General features: G+C 46.2%; 1 protein-coding gene across 1 annotated transcript in view; it reads left to right on the plus strand.

The window, feature by feature from the left end:
- Positions 1-19,341, plus strand: part of JAK1 (Janus kinase 1) — a 133,081-nt gene that overhangs the window by 88,865 nt on the left and 24,875 nt on the right. The window contains exons 5-10 of the mRNA XM_040232668.1: positions 3,552-3,705; positions 6,947-7,110; positions 8,952-9,294; positions 11,145-11,330; positions 15,485-15,642; positions 17,508-17,631. Coding sequence (XP_040088602.1) covers positions 3,552-3,705; positions 6,947-7,110; positions 8,952-9,294; positions 11,145-11,330; positions 15,485-15,642; positions 17,508-17,631 — 1,129 coding nt within the window. The remainder of the gene's footprint in view (positions 1-3,551; positions 3,706-6,946; positions 7,111-8,951; positions 9,295-11,144; positions 11,331-15,484; positions 15,643-17,507; positions 17,632-19,341) is intronic.

Raw genomic sequence — 19,341 nt, forward strand, 5'->3', positions numbered from 1 at the left:
GTTGCTCCATGGCATGTAGAATCTTCCCAGACCAGGGATCGAACTGGTGTCCCTTGCATTGCAAGGTGGAGTCTTAACCATTGGACCACTGGGGAAGCCCTGCGAGTCAGTATTTTTTATTTAAAGTTATTACAAAATAATGGCTATATTGCCCTGTGCCATACAATATATCCTTGTTGCTTATGGAAGATGTTGATTTCGGCAGTCACTAATCTAAAGGTTATTTTCATTTTAGTGTCTTATTAAATAGAGAGCTATCATTCTCTAACTATAGGCAATTTCCAGAGATCCAGCCTTGTTTTAGGCTCCCTTCAGCCTTTCTGTAGTGAAGACGTTGTACATTGCCTTATCTTGTTGAACATCTTACCAAAAGGCTTCCAAGGCAAGGCTGGTTTCACAGCACTCAAGGATGGCAGCCTTGGAAAATGTCCTTGTTCAGTCCCAGGGCGGTATGCTGGGTGCGTGGCTCTTTATCGTAGAGACTCGGCGGGGATGTGGGAAATCCATGGTTCCTACTGGTTCAGGGAAAAGTGAAGTCGCTCAGTCGTGTCCGACTCTTTGTGACCCTGTGGACTGTAACCTACCAGGCTCCTCCGTCCATGGAATTTTCCAGGCAAGAATACCGGAGTGGGTTGCCATTTCCTTCTCCAGGGGATCTTCCCAACCCAGGGATTGAACCCGGGTCTCCCGCCTTGCAGGCAAAGGCTTTAACCTCTGAGCCACCAGGGAAGCCCAACTGTCATCAATTCTGCTCTTTCAGACAGCTTCCTCCACCCTTGACATCCATTTACCTCATTACCCCAGGTAATCTTCCATGCGTGCTGCATGCTAAGTCTCTTCAGAGAGTCGTGTCCAACTCTTTGCTACCCCATGGACTGGGGCCCGCCAGGCTCCACATGAGAATGCTGGAGTTGGTTGCTATGTCCTCCTCCAGGGGATCTTCCTGACACAGGAATTGAACCCTCATCTCTTAATGTCTCCTGCATTGGCAGGCAGGTTCGTTACCACTAGTGCCACCTGGGAAGCCCAGAAGTGAAAATGTTAGTTGTGCAGTTGTGTCCAGCTCTTTCCGACCCCATGGACTATAGCCTGCCAGGATCCTTGGTCCATGGGAGTTTGCAGGCGAGAATACTAGAGTGGGTTGCCATTTCCTTTTCCAGGGGATCTTCCTGACCCAGGGATTACACCCGCACCTCCTGCTCTGGCAGGTGGATTCTTTCCCGCTGCACCACCTGGGAATCGTATCTCTTTGTGAGAGGCCTGCTTTGAGCCTTTGTGTATGGAGTGCTTGGCACATAATTAGCACTTGGAAGCTCTAAGTTACTCTCTTCATCATCCCATTTAGACCTCTCCCCAGTCTCCTCCCAGGCAGGACACCCCAGAACTTAGAGTAGATCACTACCTTATTGTATGAATGATGGGAATGTTCCATTTTGGATTTCCCTCAGTGGTTTGAGGAGTCCGCCATGGCCTTGTGCCTCTTTTTCTGCCCCAGCTTCAGATTTCCTGCTTAGCTGCTGGAGCTGGTTCACCTCTTACTTTCTGTCTGCCCAGGGCAGCCAATCCTAGAGGAGTCCTCCTGGCCTGTGCTCTCTTCTGCCCTTGAAGAGCAGGCTTCTCAGCCTGGGGGCAGCATGGATGCCAGCCTCTTGGGCAGCTGAGAGCTACAGGCGTCTGCTTTCACGTAGAAGGGTATAGACAGGGACAGTCCTGTAGCTGCAGTTTATGCTACATGTGGACTCTGTAGATATATGGCTTTCTTCTGCCTGAGAGAGATGCCAAAGGCCACAGTCAAGTTATTAGTCACTTTGGTAAGTTACATAAAAGATGGGTTATATAGAATCACTGGAAAGTTGTAAAATGTTGATTTTCCTTTAAAGTAGCTTCTTACCCATCCCTCCCATTTTAATGACTACTTCTTGAATTAGGTCATTCATTTGCTGTTCATACATCCAACAAGCGTGTATTAAGCACCTGTTCTGTGCCAGGTACTGTGGATTTAGTGATGAGCAGGACAGCTGAGGCCTCTGCCCCACGAAGCTCACGGCGTTGCCCAGGTGGTTGCCTCAGGAACCTGTTGTCTCTTGGCCTCTCTTATTTCAGTCCATCTTCCAGGGGGATCCTACCTCACATCAGTTTGGCTCGCATGATTTTCCTCTGCCTTCTGTGCCTGGTCCAGACTCCATAGCCTGCCTGGTGTTTATTTATTCTAGGCCCAACTCCTTTCCCAACCCTTTACCCTTCTCTGCCACTGCCCCTGGCAGTGGGGGCAGCTTCTCCCTCCTTGGACCTCCATTGTACCTTACCTGAGACTGTCATGTTTAAGAAAAACTTAGCTATGAGGCACAGTGCCTAGGGTTCACAGTGTTGTTAGATCCCCACAGAAGTGTTTTAATTTCGTTTTAGTTAAGAAAAAAAGTAATCCAGCCTGGATTATATTCATCTTTATACCACCACAGTTGTTATATTTATATTTACCTTTAATAAGGTACTGCTAACTTTGACATTACTGTTGAATTTGACTGATTGCCTCTAGACAGGGGATTCACAGCAGGCAGGGGCTGTGCCTGAGAATCCCTTGCCTTCCAGAGCCTGGCCAGGTCCTGCATGCCCCAGGTTCTGCCAGGATAGCTCTCTGACAGGTGCCTGGGTTTAATGGCTCCTTTTGAGGAGGAGATTTTATTTGTTCCTTCCTTATGCTGTCATGGTTTTTCCTCAGCACATGGGCATGTCAAGGGAGAGAGACCCAGGGAGCTGCTGAGTCTGTAACCGAAAGCTGTCCTGGATCAGTTTGGCTTACTCACCTTCATACCTTCCAGAATTCCTGGTGTTTCTGTTACGGTGGCAGAGAAAAGAAGTAGTGGAGAAAACAGGCTCTTGGTCTTAAGTCACCTCCTCTCTTGGAACCTCTGTAAAATGGAAGCGGCGAAACATAGCTTGTTCAATTACTGTAAACATTAAGTAGCATATATAAAGTGTTCATTAGGTCAGGGCACTGCAGCTGATGCTTGAAATAGTGTGCATGTATTTCTTCTGTTTTAAAACTTTGTTCACTGTAAGATAAAGTATCAGTAACAGCAGTCTGAGAAATAGGAAACACTGCTATATTAACTGTATGACTTAACTGTGTGATGAAGCTAGATTTCGGAAATATTAAACTGAATGAAGTGGGTCTTGGATTCAAGGTAGGCTGGCATCACTAAAGGTGGAGCGAGTGGCTGGGCTAACATCTAGTTTTAGTCAGCAGTGTTTAGGAAGACATAGTGGAAGGTCAGAGGTGCTATCTCCGTGATCTTAAGGAAGTCACCTTATCTCCTTGAGTCATAGGCGAGGTTCTGGCAGGACACTCTTCACAGAGTGCTAGTAAGAATGAACGAAAAGGACCTTATAAACAGTGAAGTGCTTACCCAGATGAAAGGTCTACCTGTTTGCTTACTTCTCAGGGAAGTTTAGCCTGCGGGACTGATCACCCTGGGTAGAACCAGGACACCCCTCCCTAGCACACCAAGGTCCTTTTTCCCATGATTAACCTTCATCTTCCTGGCTTTCAGGTTCTATTTCACCAACTGGCATGGGACCAATGACAACGAACAGTCAGTATGGCGACATTCTCCAAAGAAGCAGAAAAATGGCTATGAGAAAAAAAAAGTTGCAGATGCAACCCCTCTCCTTGACGCCAGCTCACTGGAGTATCTGTTTGCTCAGGTAAGATGTTTGGGCCCAGGGGAGCCTGGAGTTTGTGGAGTGGGTGAGACATGGGAGGGGTCCGATTCCCTGGCGCAGCTTACCATGGTGGCTGCTTAGATGCTTTCTGACCTGTTCCGTGGGTCGTTCTCGCCAGCCCTGGACTTACTCCCGGTGAGAAGAAGGGAATGCAGTTCAGCATCCAGTGGGGGCTGGTTATCCCGCTTGTGGGCCTTTCCCCATCCCTTGTCCCCCCAACCCCATTCACTTCCTCTCTGTGGTGCCTCCTGCGCCGAGAGCAGAGGGGAGCTCTAAGTGAGGGAAGGTGTCATTGAGCAGGGTTGGTCATGGAGGTGCTTCTCAGCAGTCCCAGAGGGCAAGGAGGTAGCTGCTCTGAGTCATAGCAGTGGTGAGTGGAATGGTTAGACACTAGAGAAAAGCCAGGAAGTGAAGTTCAAGTCACCCGAATTATATTAACCTGAGATAACTAGCATTTTTGTTTGTGTGCTTCCTGATTTTATCATACAGATATGTACCATGCACTTGAGGTATCTGAAAATATCTTATTCTGAGTGTCTGTGTACTTTTGGCTAAGCTGCTGTCTTGTGGTGAGCAAAACAGACATAGTCTCTGCAAGCCCCAGATATTTAATTGAGTTGGACAAATGAAACAAGCAGATAAAATGATACATAGATAATACACAAGGAATTGTGAAAAGTTGTATGAATGAAAAAGCTTTTGTCGTAAGGAATATGAGGAGGGAGGTTTGAATGGGGAGAGCTAATTTAAATAGTATAATCAGAGGTCTCTCCAAAGAGGTGGCATTTGTACTGAACCTTGAAGAATAAAAAAAGTGTCTGCATTTCTCAGGGAGGGGTAGGGAAAGTATTTCTCTGGAGAGGAGCAGTTTTTCAAAAGCAGCGCTGCTGACGCTTTGGGCTGGATAATTCTTTGCTGTAAGGCACTGGGCACTGTGGAATATTTATGCACACCCTGGCCTCCCTGCTCCTTGGGTGCCAAGTAGCATCAGCGTTGTGGCAGTAGAGGTGGAGGGAAATGGATGGATCTGCGATTAATTTTGGAGATAGACTTGATATGATTTGCTGTGCAGTTGGATGTGGAAGGTTGAGGGTATTGGAAGCATCGAAGATGATTTTGAGATTTCTGTTTTGGGCAGTGTCTGACAGATATTGGAGTGATTCCCTGCATAGGAAAGAGTGGACGCAGCAGATTGGAGAAGAGGGGATGGAAACCAGGAGCTCTCTTTCAGAGATACCTGTGAGATGTGCAAGTGGAGATTCCTGGTAGGAAGTTGAGTATGATACTGGAATCCAGAGGAAAAGCCAGCCTTCGTTTAACTGATCATTGTTTCTAAACCTTTTTGTTTTTTTTGTTTCCCTGTTACACTATCACTGGTACAAAACAGCCTCAAACATATTTCTGAATATGTGTTCTCCGTATTATTTCCTTAGGATGTAGTTTTTCACATTTGGGTTTTGTGTCACAGTCGTCATCTGCTCTACAGCGTTAGTTATTAATTGCACTTTCCATACCATATCTGAGGAGTGGCCTCAGAGACTGCAGAGAAGTGAAACAGCACAGCCCTGGGCAGACACTGTGTGGAAAAAGTAAAGTGAACCGGCCATTTTCACATTGGCCTTTTTGAATCCAGCCTCCCAGTTTTACACATATTCGTGTCTGAGATTAATTCTTTTACTTTTTTGGAAGAGAAAGTGTAAAGAAAGAGTGCCCCATACTTCAGGAGTGAGTATGACATTAGAATCTGACATTTCAGAGCTTCAGGAATGAATTACTTGAGGTAGTTGTACAGTGATGTTTACAGAAAATCACAGCCAGACAAAACAGTTTCGAAGTTTGTTCTGTTTCACATACACTGCTGGCAGAGATGATTGTTGTTGGTCCTCAGTAATTTATAGAAGTGGTCAGTGTCCTGTTCTCGCTGACAGAAACCAGAAGTCCTGCCTTGAAAAAAGGAGAGCGGCAGTGGTGAGAATCCTTCATCCAAAACCCATTAAAGCTGCTTCAGGGAAAGCGAGCGTCTTCCTGACGTAGGACCACCACCCCAGACTTCATGTCTGCCTCTTTCCAAGCTGGAGAAAGGCTAACAGCCCCTTCTGGAGAGCTTGGTCCGCCTGTAGTCGGTGAGCAGAGACTGCGTGTGACGGTGGCTGCGTGGTGCAGAACCACAGCCCTGCAGTTGCATGTGGCCTGATACCCACTGCCCTCCACCCCTCACCACACGCGCACACTCAGGAGGCCCCCGGCGCCCACAGGGCTATTATACTTGTTTTTGGTTTTGGTAACTACTTGAGGTTATGTATTTCCATTTGTTCTTCTTTCTCTTCTGGAGTCTCCATGAGATCAGGGGTGTGGTATGGTCTGCTGCTAGCACCTTGAATAATATCTGGCCCATAATTAGTTCTTGTTAGTCAATAATTACCAACAGAGTGAGTGATGTTATTTAACCTTTGGGTGCCTTAGATTCCTCATCTGTTAGGCAGAGTTGGTGATGTTAGCATCCCCCTCATAGGGCTGTTGTAAAGAGTAAATGAAATAGTGAAAGAGCAACCTCGCACAGTGCCTAGCACTCAGGGCAGGGCTTAATAAAGGGGACTGAGCAGCGACGGTGGCATCATTACTCTGTACAAGACAGGTAGGTATTGGCCACTGCTTTTTAGTTTTCATTTTTGTTTTCTGAAGCCCTCATGGACTCTTGGAATGTATGGCATACCTCCATGAGTGAAGGGTTGTATTTTGAGGATACATTTCACTATTAGGAACTTTAACAGCAGAGGTTGAAAAAACTCACGTGTGGTCATAACCCAGTGTAGAATCTGGATTCCTTCTCCTTTCTGTAAATCTACATCAGGAGGGAGGTGGGTGCTCAGTTCATTGTGGAGCTAACAAATGATCAAACCCCAGCCAGCTGTCACCTCCCATGCCCTGGCGCAGTCCAAGCCTAGTACATGCTACTTTTTACCATCACTTCCATGGGAAGCCCTGTGGAGGGGCTTCTTGACTTTTAAAGGAATTAACCTGGGGAGAACATTTCCCAAGCCCTTTCATGTGCAACTATTGAGAAGGAGGTGCCAGGGAAACTCTAAATCTCATTAGTCTCATTGCTGTACTGCATTTTGGGTAGCACTTCCCTGTGTGGGGAACCTTCCTCTTAAGATCAGAAATGTGGGTGGATGCTTAAAACTTAAGTGGTGATTCATTTCTTCTCATCTTTGCTCCAAAGGGACAGTATGATTTGGTCAAATGCCTGGCTCCCATTCGAGACCCCAAGACGGAGCAGGATGGACACGACATTGAGAACGAGTGTCTGGGGATGGCCGTGCTGGCCATCTCCCACTACGCCATGATGAAGAAGGTGCAATTGCCAGAACTCCCCAAGGACATCAGGTAAGCCTTCCTGCTGCCTGAAAAACTGATTGTGGGGATGGTGTTATTTTTGTACGTTCTCATACACCTCAGTTGTTGGCTGACTACTGCTTTCTGCAGAACCCAGCTTTTTTTAAGACTATTTATAATAAAAGGTAGTACATTTATAATTGTGTCCTGAATTTGAATGTTGGCTGACGACCTCAGAAATTTGTACTAGGGTGAAAGTTCTGGGCTGGGTCGCCAGTCAAATGAGTGGCCCACATGCCCACCCCCTTGCTCTCTGCCCATGCTGGGCATTGGCATCTGTCCCTGCACTTTTTCCTTTTGTGCTGGATCTGTCCTAAAATCTTTGATGTAGCTCTAATGCAGCTGCTGTCATTTCCAGCCTGTACTGGTTCACTGGAGAGCTGTTAATTCCAATGCGAAGCACGATAACTGTTACCTTAAAAAATTGTGTTTACTTAAAGTTACCATTTGCAAGCAAGTCCTTCTGAAGGAATATTCAATCTGTATAACTTCCACCTATCTATGAAATACTAATATAATTTTTATTTTATTTTTTTGGCCACCCACCCATCATGGGGGCATCTTAGTTCCTCAGCCAGGGATCAAACTGATGCTCTCTGCAGTGTAAACACAGTCGTAACCATTGGACCACCAGGGAAGTCTGGAAATATAATTCTTAAATCAATGCGCTATTGTGTTTGTCCCAAGACAGTCGTTTTAAGAGGGGATTATTTCTAGCCGTGTTATCTGTGATAGGTGGCATGCACCTTCTCGTAAGGTTACATCTTGTATCTCCCTGCCCTTGACCAGAGTCTGGAGCAGATCACGAGGTGCTCCTCAGAAATGCAGGGACTGGTGAGACACAGGCTACACTGCTTTCTCCTGTTTCTGTGGCCTTTGCTCTGGGCACCTCCTCTTTATTTTTGCATGAGGCTAAAGTTAAAAATAGCTCTCCTCTGACCTTCCCTTCTGTTACATTAATCTAAAAAAGAAGTTACAGTATTTGTTGGGGACGAATTTCAAGCTCCACAGTTTTCCGCTGTTGTGAAACTATCAGTGCGGCAGGGATTCCCCTGTGCTGGGTGCTTTCTCAGGCTGAGTCTCCCCACTTGTTTGACCGCCAGCGGACTTGCTCTCTTTTTTCTCGGATGTTCATACCCCTCTTAAAGCTGGGTCTTGTTCTCACAGTGTATCCATTTGCTGTGATTCTTAGTCATAGATACTCTCTCATTAGCACCTGGATGGTTAACTAATCTTTCACTTTATCTGTTGATCTGTTTAATGTATCTGGGACATTTGCACACAGCAAACACTAGGTCCTTTGTATTTGATTAGCTTTTATGTGTGTTTCCTATTTCTTATAAAGGCAGCCTGTGATCTTTACAGAAAAACTGTCAAACAGATGTGCAAGTAGAATGTGTGGAGCATCTGTCTTCACGCTTGACGCCTTCCAGGTGACTTTCTAACTGCTGAGGTTCTGGCTGAACCTTAGCAACAGTGTGTTCACGTGAACACCAGTGTACATGGGAAGGGACAGTGACATTAGCAAACAAAAACAGAAAGCTGCTATTTTGCTGCCTGCCTTTGTGACCCAGAAAATCTGATGATTCCTGTAGGAATTTCCATTTCAGTAAAATCTATGGAACAGGTACTTGTCTCTTTTCTTTCAGTCCCTGTTCACCTCTGTCTCCCTATGATTATCATCCTGAATTTTACTCCAAGACCTCTGGGAGTAGAACCTTTCTCATTTGGCAACACAGAGAAGGAAGGGTTATAGGCTTACGTTTGTTTCTGAGCTATTCTGCTAACCTATACATAAAAAAGAGATTTTTTTCTTTTAAACTTTCTTTTAGCTACAAGCGATATATTCCAGAAACATTGAATAAGTCCATCAGACAGAGGAACCTTCTCACCAGGATGCGGATAAATAATGTTTTCAAGGATTTCCTAAAGGAGTTTAACAACAAGACCATTTGCGACAGCAGCGTGTCCACGCACGACCTGAAGGTGAAATACCTGGCTACCTTGGAAACTTTGACAAAACATTATGGTGCTGAAATATTTGAGACTTCCATGCTACTGATTTCATCAGAAAATGAGATGAATCGGTTCCATCCAAATGATAGTGGAAATGTTCTCTGCTATGAAGTGATGGTGACTGGAAACCTTGGAATCCAGTGGAGACAGAAACCACATGTAAGTGCCGATAGGGGCTGGTTAGAGCGTCCCGTGTCACACGGTGTGTTCTCTGTACTCTGTTGGTATTATCTCTTTGCATGTTCATCACCCCTGTCCGCTGAGTTTGTTTCATGGGCTAGAGACAGTGTATCATTCACCTTTTATTGTGTCCATGTAGCAGTAGATCTAAATAAATATTTATTGAGTTCTGTAGGGAAATAGAGAAATGTAGCATATACAATATGTAATAATATAGTAATAGCAGACATTTGGAGAATCCCATGGATTGAGGAGCTTGGTGGGCTACAGTCCACGGGGTTGCAAAGAGTCGGACACGACTGAGTGACTTCACACACACTTCACACAGCAGACATTTACTAAGTGTTTACCATGTACCAAGTACTTTTCTAAGCAATTTATGTGGATTAACTCATTTATTCCTTAAAACAAATCTATGAACGATACTACTGTTTTCCCTACTTTATAGGTGAGCAGAAAGAGGTACAGAAATTTGCCCAAGGTCATAACTAACTAACTTATAACTAATAAGTGATTGTGCCAAGAATTGATTTTAGGTAATTGGCTCCATGAAATAGGGTAATTTTTCTTGCAATTTGGAACTCCTTTTTGAAGTGTTTATTGAATGAGGCAATAGACCAGATTGGTTTAAAAGCATGAGTTTTAAAGCTAAATAGACCTGGTTTGCATCCTAGCTCCACTGTTTATATTTACATGGCCTTGGGAGGGTTACTTCATATATATCAGCCACATATTCATTATTCATCTATAAAAAGGTAACACTTAGTGTACTACCTCATAGTGTTGTTGAGAAAACTGTCATTTAGCATAGAGCTTATATAATAATAAGTGGTGTATAATAAATGTTCAATAAATAATTATAGCTGCTATCATCATTATTTGGGCTTCTCTGGTGGCTCAGATGGTAAAGCGTCCGCCTGCAATGTGGGAGACCCAGGTTTGATCCCTGGGTCGGAAAGATCCCCTGGAGAAGGAAATGGCAACCCACTCCAGTACTCTTGCCTGGAAAATTCCATGGACAGAGGAGCCTTATAGGCTACAGTCCATGGGGTCACAAAGAGTCGGACATGACTGAGCGGCTTCACTTCTTCTACTGCTACTATTGACATAAAGGTGAAATTTACTTTCTACTCCTGTTTTATTCTCATGCTAAAATAGTGCCAAACACTTACCAAGCGCTTTCTGTGTAGTGTGGGTACTGTGTTATTAAGAACCTACCTTCTGCTCTAAGAAGCCTGTGAAGACGTAAGATCTCTGTTTTATGGATGGGTAAATAGAGGCTCAAAAAGATGACCAACTAGTTAAGTAACTGGCAGAGTCAGGATCTTATCCAGATCTGTAGTCTCCAAGACTCTGCTACACAAAATATGTAAGCTTGTGCAGACATGTATGACTCCTCAAGTTATCCAAGCATGGGATTCATACCTGCCCTTGAAAATTCCAACTTGATTATGGCTGTCTAGTCAAGACAGTCAGTGGTAGATTCTAAAAGGAGAAAGCCCATGCTCAACTAGGGGGACCTGATTGTAGATGTATGCCTAGTGGGCAGTTATTTCTGCTCCTGAATTTGCTTGTACATTATAGATTATGTAAAGAGTTTAGTCAGTGTATCCTTTCAGGTCTTTTCCAGGGGTAGGGTCCTAAGAATCCTTGGTGGGACCTGAGTAAGCCCCTGGGTGCTGACTTTCCCAGTTCCTCCGTCAGTCCAGGCACTTTGGCTTTCTCTTGCTTGGGTGCAAGGCCCTATGTTGTTTTGCCAGGAGTAAATGAGAAATGCCAATAGAAAATGAGAAAGCTGGCTTCACTCTGTTGCTTATGCATTTTATCAGATTGTTCCTGTTGAAAAGGAAAAAAACAAACTGAAACGGAAAAAACTGGAAAATAAACACAAGAAGGATGAGGAAAAAAACAAAATCCGAGATGAGTGGAACAATTTTTCTTACTTCCCTGAGATCACTCACATTGTAATCAAGGAGTCTGTGGTCAGCATTAATAAGCAGGACAACAAAAAAATGGTAAGTTTCCTCCAGAAGTGATTCGGCCTGGGTTTGGTGCTGGGAGGGGACTTTGCTGAGGACAGTTATGCAGCACGTGCTCTTCAAGGTTCCTGTCCCCGAGAGAAAATCTTGTGATCATCTTATTTAAGCCAAAAAGTCCCTGTTGCTGACATTGACATTATCAGTGTCTGTGTTTAAGTTACCTGGGTACATTCTAGTGCCTTTCTTTGTTCTTCAAATGAAAACAGGATTTGTTATCCTCCCAAAGATGTTACAGCATCAATATTCAGTTCACAAAAATTAGTGGATTTGAAAAAAAATTTGGTGAGTGAGGGTTAGCATTTTTTCCCAAGGGCTCCTGCACGACCCCTCTGCTGAGTTGGGTGGGTCACCTGGGATGAGGTCGGTGGGAAGCCCCGCTTTGCACTTGAGCAGACCGTTGGGCCGGTGGCTGTGGCTGCAGTGACAGTCCTTGTCATGGTGTCAGGCACACCCAAGTGACTCTCGGACAGAGGAAGGAGTATTCAACTTCACTTCCTCTTTTCTGGTATCACTTGAGGACATGATCTAGACAGGCAGGCCAGTTTGGCAGGGGAAGTGGGAGCCCAGCCAAAACAAACATGTTTGTGTCAGGGAAGTCACGGCCGACTGCTCGTGGAAAGGACAGGATGGTGAGACACAGTGCTCCATGCAGTGGAGGTAGTCACCTAGGGAAGTACCATGTTTTGCCTAAAACTGGCAAATTTTACTGTGTCAAAACCCTAACACTCAGTGCTGGGAAAGAATCTGGTGATGCAGTTTAGGATAAGTGGCCATCCTTTTATATCTAGAGTAATTAGTCTTTTGGGTATACCTTTTGGGAAAGCAGTTTGATTTGTTATTGTTTAGTCGCTTAGTCACCTCCAGCTCTTTGCAACTGCGTGGACTGCAGCACGTCATGCTTCTCTGTTCTTCACTATCTCCCAGGGTTTGCTCAGACTCATGTCCATTGAGTCGATGCCATCCAACCATCTCATCAACCTTCTCCTGCCCTCAATCTTTTCCCAGCATGAGTCTTTTCCAGTGAGTCAGCTCTTCTCATCAGGTGGCCAAAGTATTGGAGCTTCAGCATCAGTCCATCCAATGAATATTCAGGGTTGATTTCCTTTAGGATTGACTAGTTTGATCTCCTCGCTGTCCAAGATAACATGTATTAAAAGGCTTGAAAATATCTACATATCCCTCCATTCAGGAAATGAGGATCTGTCTTTTAGAAACAGTGAGATGCAGGCAGTGGTCGATGAATGAGAATGTTTATCCCAGCAGTATTTACAGTGTCAAAAATGCTGAAACTAACCTGGATATATGATTATAGGAAAACGAGAAAATAAAATACAATTCATCTGAGAAGTAGAATATTATGTAAACAAATTGCTGAATTTTTAAAAATCTGGAAGAATGCCTCATAAATGGAAAAAAACAGAATATGAAACTTAATGGAGCCAATTATGTTTTAAAAAGTTTAAAGCATGCACATGCTCTTAGGAAAATAATCAAATATTAACAACTATTTGTTTATGATGGTATTATGAGTGATTTTAACTTTTAATTCTCCCTATCCTCCCTTTTAAAAAATAAATATACATTGATTGCCTAAGAAAACTGTAGTAAAAATGTGATGGAAGACATAGAAGAGCCCGGATAGATGTTAGTGGAGACATGGAAAATGGCAAGAGGGAGAAAACAGAAATAAATGCTATTTATTCAGCATATTTGGAGAAGGAAATGGCAACCCACACCAGTATTATTGCCTGGAGAATCCTGAGGACAGAGGGGCCTGGTGGGCTGCTGTCCATAGGGTCGCAGAGAGTCAGACATGACTGAAGTGACTTAGCAGTAGCATCAGCAGCATTGAGCATGTTCTAGATGTAAAGTCACATTGTCAGGATTTTGGCTCCACTTCCAGTGGGGAATCTAAGACTTCAAGAGAGCTGTAGAAACTTGCACAGGGTTAGCTCCAGCCTGTACTGATTTGGGTTCCAAGGTGGCCTCTCCCTCGGGGACTCCGTAGTGAGGGAGAGCTTGGCACATCTGTGGTCTGGCTGTTCAACATGGGCAAACCCTGGAGACATGGCTGAGAAGAAGGACCAGCAGCCAGTGGATGCAGGCTTTGAGAGCCTTCCCTGTCCTGTCCTAGCTGACAGAGTCAAGGGCAGCACCCAGATGGTGCACCTGTTGACACCTGGGCTGGCGGCTTTGTGCCAAGCTACAGTGCTTGTAGGGCTGGGGGAGGCGAGAAGAAACCTGTACTCCTTGTTACTTTTTCTTTTACAAATACGAGGCCTGCTATGCACCAGGTACTTCCTGTCGTAAAGGCTTTGCAAATACCAACTCTTTTCATTTTCTTATTGACTGTATGAGGTGGGTATTTTATTATTCCCATTTTACGAAGGAGGAATCTGAGGCACAAAAAAGCTAAATAACTCAGCCAAGGTCATACAACTGTGACATTAAATCATTTGAAATTGTTGATATTTGATAATTTTTGACAAAAAATGATAATTACATATGGTTAAATATACATAGAGACACTGAGACCTGGGTTCGATCCCTGGGTCGGGAAGATCCCCTGGAGAAGGAAATGGCAATCCACTCCAGTACTATTGCCTGGAAAATCCCATGGACAGAGGAGCCTGGTAGGTTACAGTCCACGGAGTCGCAAAGAATCGGACACGACTAAGCGACTTCACTTCACTTCACTGAGATTTGAACCCAGGTAAACTGGCTCCTGAAGCTGGTGGGTTGACCCTGTGTAGTGCTCTTTCTCATTTGTCTCGTCCCCCATCCCTTCCCGACTGTGGGATTTCCAAGCTGTATTTTGGTTGCCACTTTCAGGAAAGCATGATGTGACCATGTTATCAGGTCATATCTTGATTTGTCTCTTCTGTCTGCATCTTCTTGACATCTCCCCTTTCTATTCAGACTTCTGCTTTCAGAAAACTTAAGCACTTACATGGTTTCATTTGTATGTAATGGGGTGAAGGGTTACCCAAGCCAGACTGCCTTGCCTTTGCTCTTTGGGGCTCTGCAGGGAGATGCTGGGTCACACCTGAAAGGAAGCACACTTAGCACAGAGCCTCCTTCCTGGATCACTATCCCGATAGTAGTCCTGCCCTCTCTTGGCCTCCTTGGCTCTCAACGCCATAACCCCTTTCCTTTGGCATCATAGCTAATTCTCATTGTAAGCCCTTTACCTCCATTCTGCTGGTTGCTTACATCCCTCTCCCCCTACCCCTTCATTGGTCTTGTCTCTGCCTTTCTCTGCCACCAGCCTTTTCTTTCTCCATTGTTATAGAAAGAGTGTTATACTCCAGTGTCATTTTGCCCTTCTCTTAAGGCTCCAGTGTGTGTTAATGTTAGTATTTTTGTGAGCCAAAGCTCTAAATCATCAGATGTTCCTGGTTGACCCCACAGTTCCACTCAAATAAATGGGGTTATATGATTAAGGGTTATATGATTAAGACAAAAACCTCACCTGTCTTTACCTCGGGGCATTTTTCTTCCTTCCATGAAAACTCCCTCCCTCCTCTTCTCTTTTGCCTTTGCCTCTCCCGCTGTGAGTAATAACTGCGCCTCCTCCAGACCCTCAGAGTTCCCTGGATTTAATCTCACAACCTCATCATTGTGTCTGGGACCATTCCTGAATTAAAATCCAGAGTTTCACCTTCTGAGCCAGCTCTGGATGGGATGAAGCACCTGTGCCTCTTTCTTTTTCTGTAAGCAGGAATAATGTGTAGTGCCAGGACCAGGGTACCACCTGCACACTCTCTGCTCTTCCTGCCTCCACTCTTTTATGTTGTTGCCACCTTGAATCAGCCTTCCTCTTCCCTCTGGTCCCAGGGGCAGCTTCTCCATGGTCTCATGTCTCCCACACAGCTGCTCCCCCCACATACACTATTCCTCATGCGAAAAAGGTTTGAGGTAATAGATGAAAGAGTGTGGTGAACAGTCAGAATCGTTTATAAATGCAAGGGTGCAGTTACTGTCAACAGAAGGAGCTTCCCGGTGGGGCCATGCATCTTCCATTGTGTTGAATATGAATGTCTTCTCACTGTGTACCTGCCCAGAGAGTCAGCTGCTGCTTGAGACGGCAGGCGTGCGATGTAACCAGGGGCACTTCTGCTCTCCTGCAGGAACTGAAGCTCTCTTCCCACGAGGAGGCCTTGTCCTTCGTGTCCCTGGTGGACGGCTACTTCCGGCTCACGGCAGACGCCCATCACTACCTCTGCACTGATGTGGCTCCCCCGCTGATTGTCCACAACATACAGAATGGCTGTCATGGTCCGATCTGGTTGGTTCCATAACTTGTCCAGTTATCTTTGGTGTGAAAAGAACAAATAGGTGGGAGGGAGTGTGGCCTTCTCAGACATGGGTGTCATCGAGCGTTAGGCTGAGCACTTCTTTGGTGCACTTGACTATCCCTGCCGTCCTGGCCAGGCCTTCCCGTCACCTCTTCTCCCTTATGTGGGTGTCCTCACAGTTGAACCCCTCACCTCTCCATAGCTGACCCAGAAGCGCTACACATCCTAACTCCTTGCTGTGCCAAACGCTCTGGGTGATTCGAGAAAGATAGCACACAGATCTCAACAGCAGATGGTGTAGTGAGAAACAGAATCCCGAGTGGCCTTGTCCTCCGGTGCCAGATGCACAGTGAGGGTGACCAAGCCTTAGCGCTGGAAGGGGCTTTGCTGGGTATCTCGTCCCACCTGCATCTCAGACACCTCTGGTGATGGCGTTCCTAGTGCTTCACAAGGCAGCGAGAAGCTTGGAGCTCTGCAGACTTGCTCACCTTTCTGAAAGGGAGTTGGAGTTTGCCTCCCTGTAAGTTCTGTCTACTCATCTGAGTTCTGCCATTTTGAGCGGTAGGAATTCAACTTCCTCTTATCCATGACCGTCCTTCGGGCAAAGGAGCACAGCTGCTGGGTTTCCTCTGAGTCTTCCAGACCACAGCGTATCTGCGGAAGCACCTCTTCAGTTACCTTTCACACGAAGTGGTCCCCACCTTCTTCCTGATCCCGGGTGCCTTGTGGACTGGAAGTTTGTCAGTGGTGTGGTCCCGGCGTGGAGAGGCTCACACACACACACAGAATTGCAGAGCAAGGGCTGAGCTTTATGATAAAGCATGGCCCCTCAGATATCCCGGCTATCGTTAAGCGTCAGAGCTGTGGCACGTGCTTCTCCCCTTAGACTGGAAAGCCCTCCCTCCCGAGTCCATACAGCCACCACTTCTTTCAGGGTCACTCACGTGTCACCTTATTGGTGAAGTCTTCCCTGACCACCTTACATAAAATAATGACACCCTTCCCCCTCTGTACCCCATGCTCCCTGACTCCTTCACTCTGCTTTATTTGTTTTCAGTGGCGTTATTGCCTCCTGCCACGTTCAGTTTATGTACTTTGATTCTGTCTGCCTGCGCTTATCACCCAGTGACTGGGGCCCTTGGTGCCTTTCTAACACATGTTGACCACACAGCCCCCTTATCCGCCCTCAGTGAGCAGAACTCACTGGATGTAGTAACCTCACATGTGGATTTATTTAGCAGCTGTTTGTTCACTGCCTCCTGTGTATGAGACTCTTCCGTCCTGGGGACACAGGAGTGTCGGACAGGCATGTTTTCTACTCACAGCTTTTCAGTTCTCGTTGATTTCTTTATTCAGTGTTTATTTCTCAGTTATTCACTTATCTATTGATAAGTGATATGATAAGCTGCTGTGAGCCAGGCATGCTCTGGTCATTGTGTTCAATGAACAGAACAGCCCCAAATTCCTGCTATCCTGAGGCTCATGTTCCAGTTGTGCAGCCTGGATGGTGGTGGAGGGACCTCTACCACAGCATCGAGGCAGCTCCACGTCCCAGCCTTGGGGGAGCTCTTCTGGCTAGAGTGGAGACGGTGTGTGTGGGGAAGTCGGGGATGGGTGGGCTCAGGGCCTGGTACAGTGGGCTGAGCCCTCTTCTCGACCTTGGAGACCTGGTCTGTTTTGAGGGTTCTCAGGACCTCACCCTGCCTCATGTCTTACACGGGGGAGGACGTTAGGATCCAGGCCAGGTAATACGAGGGGACGGCAGGCTTGAGGCCGCTGAGGGGCGTGGGCATCCCTGGGGCTTGGCGTGCTTCTGTTTGGTGTGAGCTCCCTCTCTGCCTGTCTCTCCTTCTAGCACGGAGTATGCTGTCAATAAGCTGCGGCAGGAGGGGAGCGAGGAGGGGATGTACGTGCTGCGGTGGAGCTGCACCGACTTCGACAACATCCTCATGACCGTCACCTGCTTCGAAAAGTCTGAGGTCAGCTGGGGGCTGGCTCGGGCTGCGTGCAGCCCCCCGAGGAGCTTGCGCGGTGAGGGGTGGTAGTCGAGAGGCCTGGGCCCCTGAGGAGCCCCCGCAGTTCTGATGCGGGCCGCCTGAGCTCCCGGCGGAGCCCACTTGCAGGCAGCCTACTCTTTGGTCCTCAAGACCCTTTGTTTCTTCCTTCAGGGGACCCGCGGCAGGGTTCTCTGTGCTCTGGAAGGTGGAATCTGGCCAGAAAACGAGCTCACACAAAACACCCAGGGGTTTAGAGTGGTTTATTTTATACTCGGCTCCATCACAGACCCAAGCTCTGTCTGTCTGTGGCATTCACTGGTACAAACCAGCGCCAATAAGACCTATTGGAAACCTGACCTAACAGTTTTCCCCAGATGGTAGTTGCAGGCATTTTACCAGACAAATTGCAGTCTTGCATTTTAACAAGATTTCTGTTAATGACTCAGGTGTGGTTGGAAGCTGGGAATGATGTGAGAGAAATCCTAATATTTTGGCTCAGGTAGAAGCCGAATTCCTGACTTGGCCTCACTAAACCACAGTGCTTTGTGATTCATGTAATTTTTTTTAAAAAATACAAGGAATGGACTACTTTAAAAGAGAGAGTTTTACAGAATTAGTCCAGATAAATACACTGGTGTTGACTGGGTTCACCATGAGCTGGGAGAACTGAGGTGGGCAAGGTGAGAGTCAGCATATGAGTGTACTGCAGGCCTCGGACATGGGAGGAAAAGGAAAGGACAATCCCTGGGGCTGGACTCAGTCAGGAGTGGAAGGGGAAGGGGTGGAAGGAACCCAGTGCTGCCAGACTCCTGGGCGAAGTCTCGAGGGGCCACTGCTCGCTTGGGGTGCTCCTGGACACCGCGGCCTTGGGGCTGATACAGGTGCAGTGGCTCAGCACCTGGCAGGCCTGTTGCCTTGGCAGGATTCCTTTCTTCTGCATTCAGTCTCTGGAGGTGGAATTGACCTGGGCTGTACCGAGAATGTCAGTGATTCAGTCCCATGGTCTACCTGGTCTCAGGTTACCTGAGGAAAACAGGAATCAGAGATGGGGTCACTCCTACTGTTTGCTTCAGCTCAGCTGACATTGTGCTGAGCACTTTACCTGTATATTCTCATTTAAGCCTTACTATAGCCCTTTAAATAAGTTGCATTATCCCTACTGTACAGATGAAGAAACTGAGGCATCAAGATGTTAAATATCTTGTCTTAGTTTACACCATAAGCAGATCTTTCTGGCCCTCATTCAAACCACTAAAATAATGTTCTTTGTACAAAAGTTCTCATGAAGGAAAGCTTCTGCTGTACTTCCTCTCTGGGGCACCATGCAACCCGGAAACGAGACCAGACAGCTATCTCCCACGTCCCCACAGGTTCTTAGAAGAGCTCAGTTTGAGGGAGTTCCTGGATACATTTTGCTGTAGTACTTACTTCATATGTAATAATATTTGCCAACCTCTTTAAAGTGCTTGCTGTGTTATGCTTAGTCGTGTCGGACTCTTTGTGATCCCATAGACTGTAGCCAGCCATGCTCCTCTTGTCCATGGATATTCTCCAGGCAAGAATACTTGAGTCAATTGCCATGCCTTCCCCCAGAGGATCTTCCCAACCCAGGTCTCCTGCATTGCAGGTGGATTCTTTACCTCTGAGCCACCAAGAAAGCCCCTATAAAGTGCTTACTTTTTTACATGCACC

The sequence above is a fragment of the Oryx dammah genome, unplaced genomic scaffold, assembly GCF_014754425.2.
Source record: "Oryx dammah isolate SB20612 unplaced genomic scaffold, SCBI_Odam_1.1 HiC_scaffold_28, whole genome shotgun sequence".
Taxonomy (NCBI): domain Eukaryota; kingdom Metazoa; phylum Chordata; class Mammalia; order Artiodactyla; family Bovidae; genus Oryx; species Oryx dammah.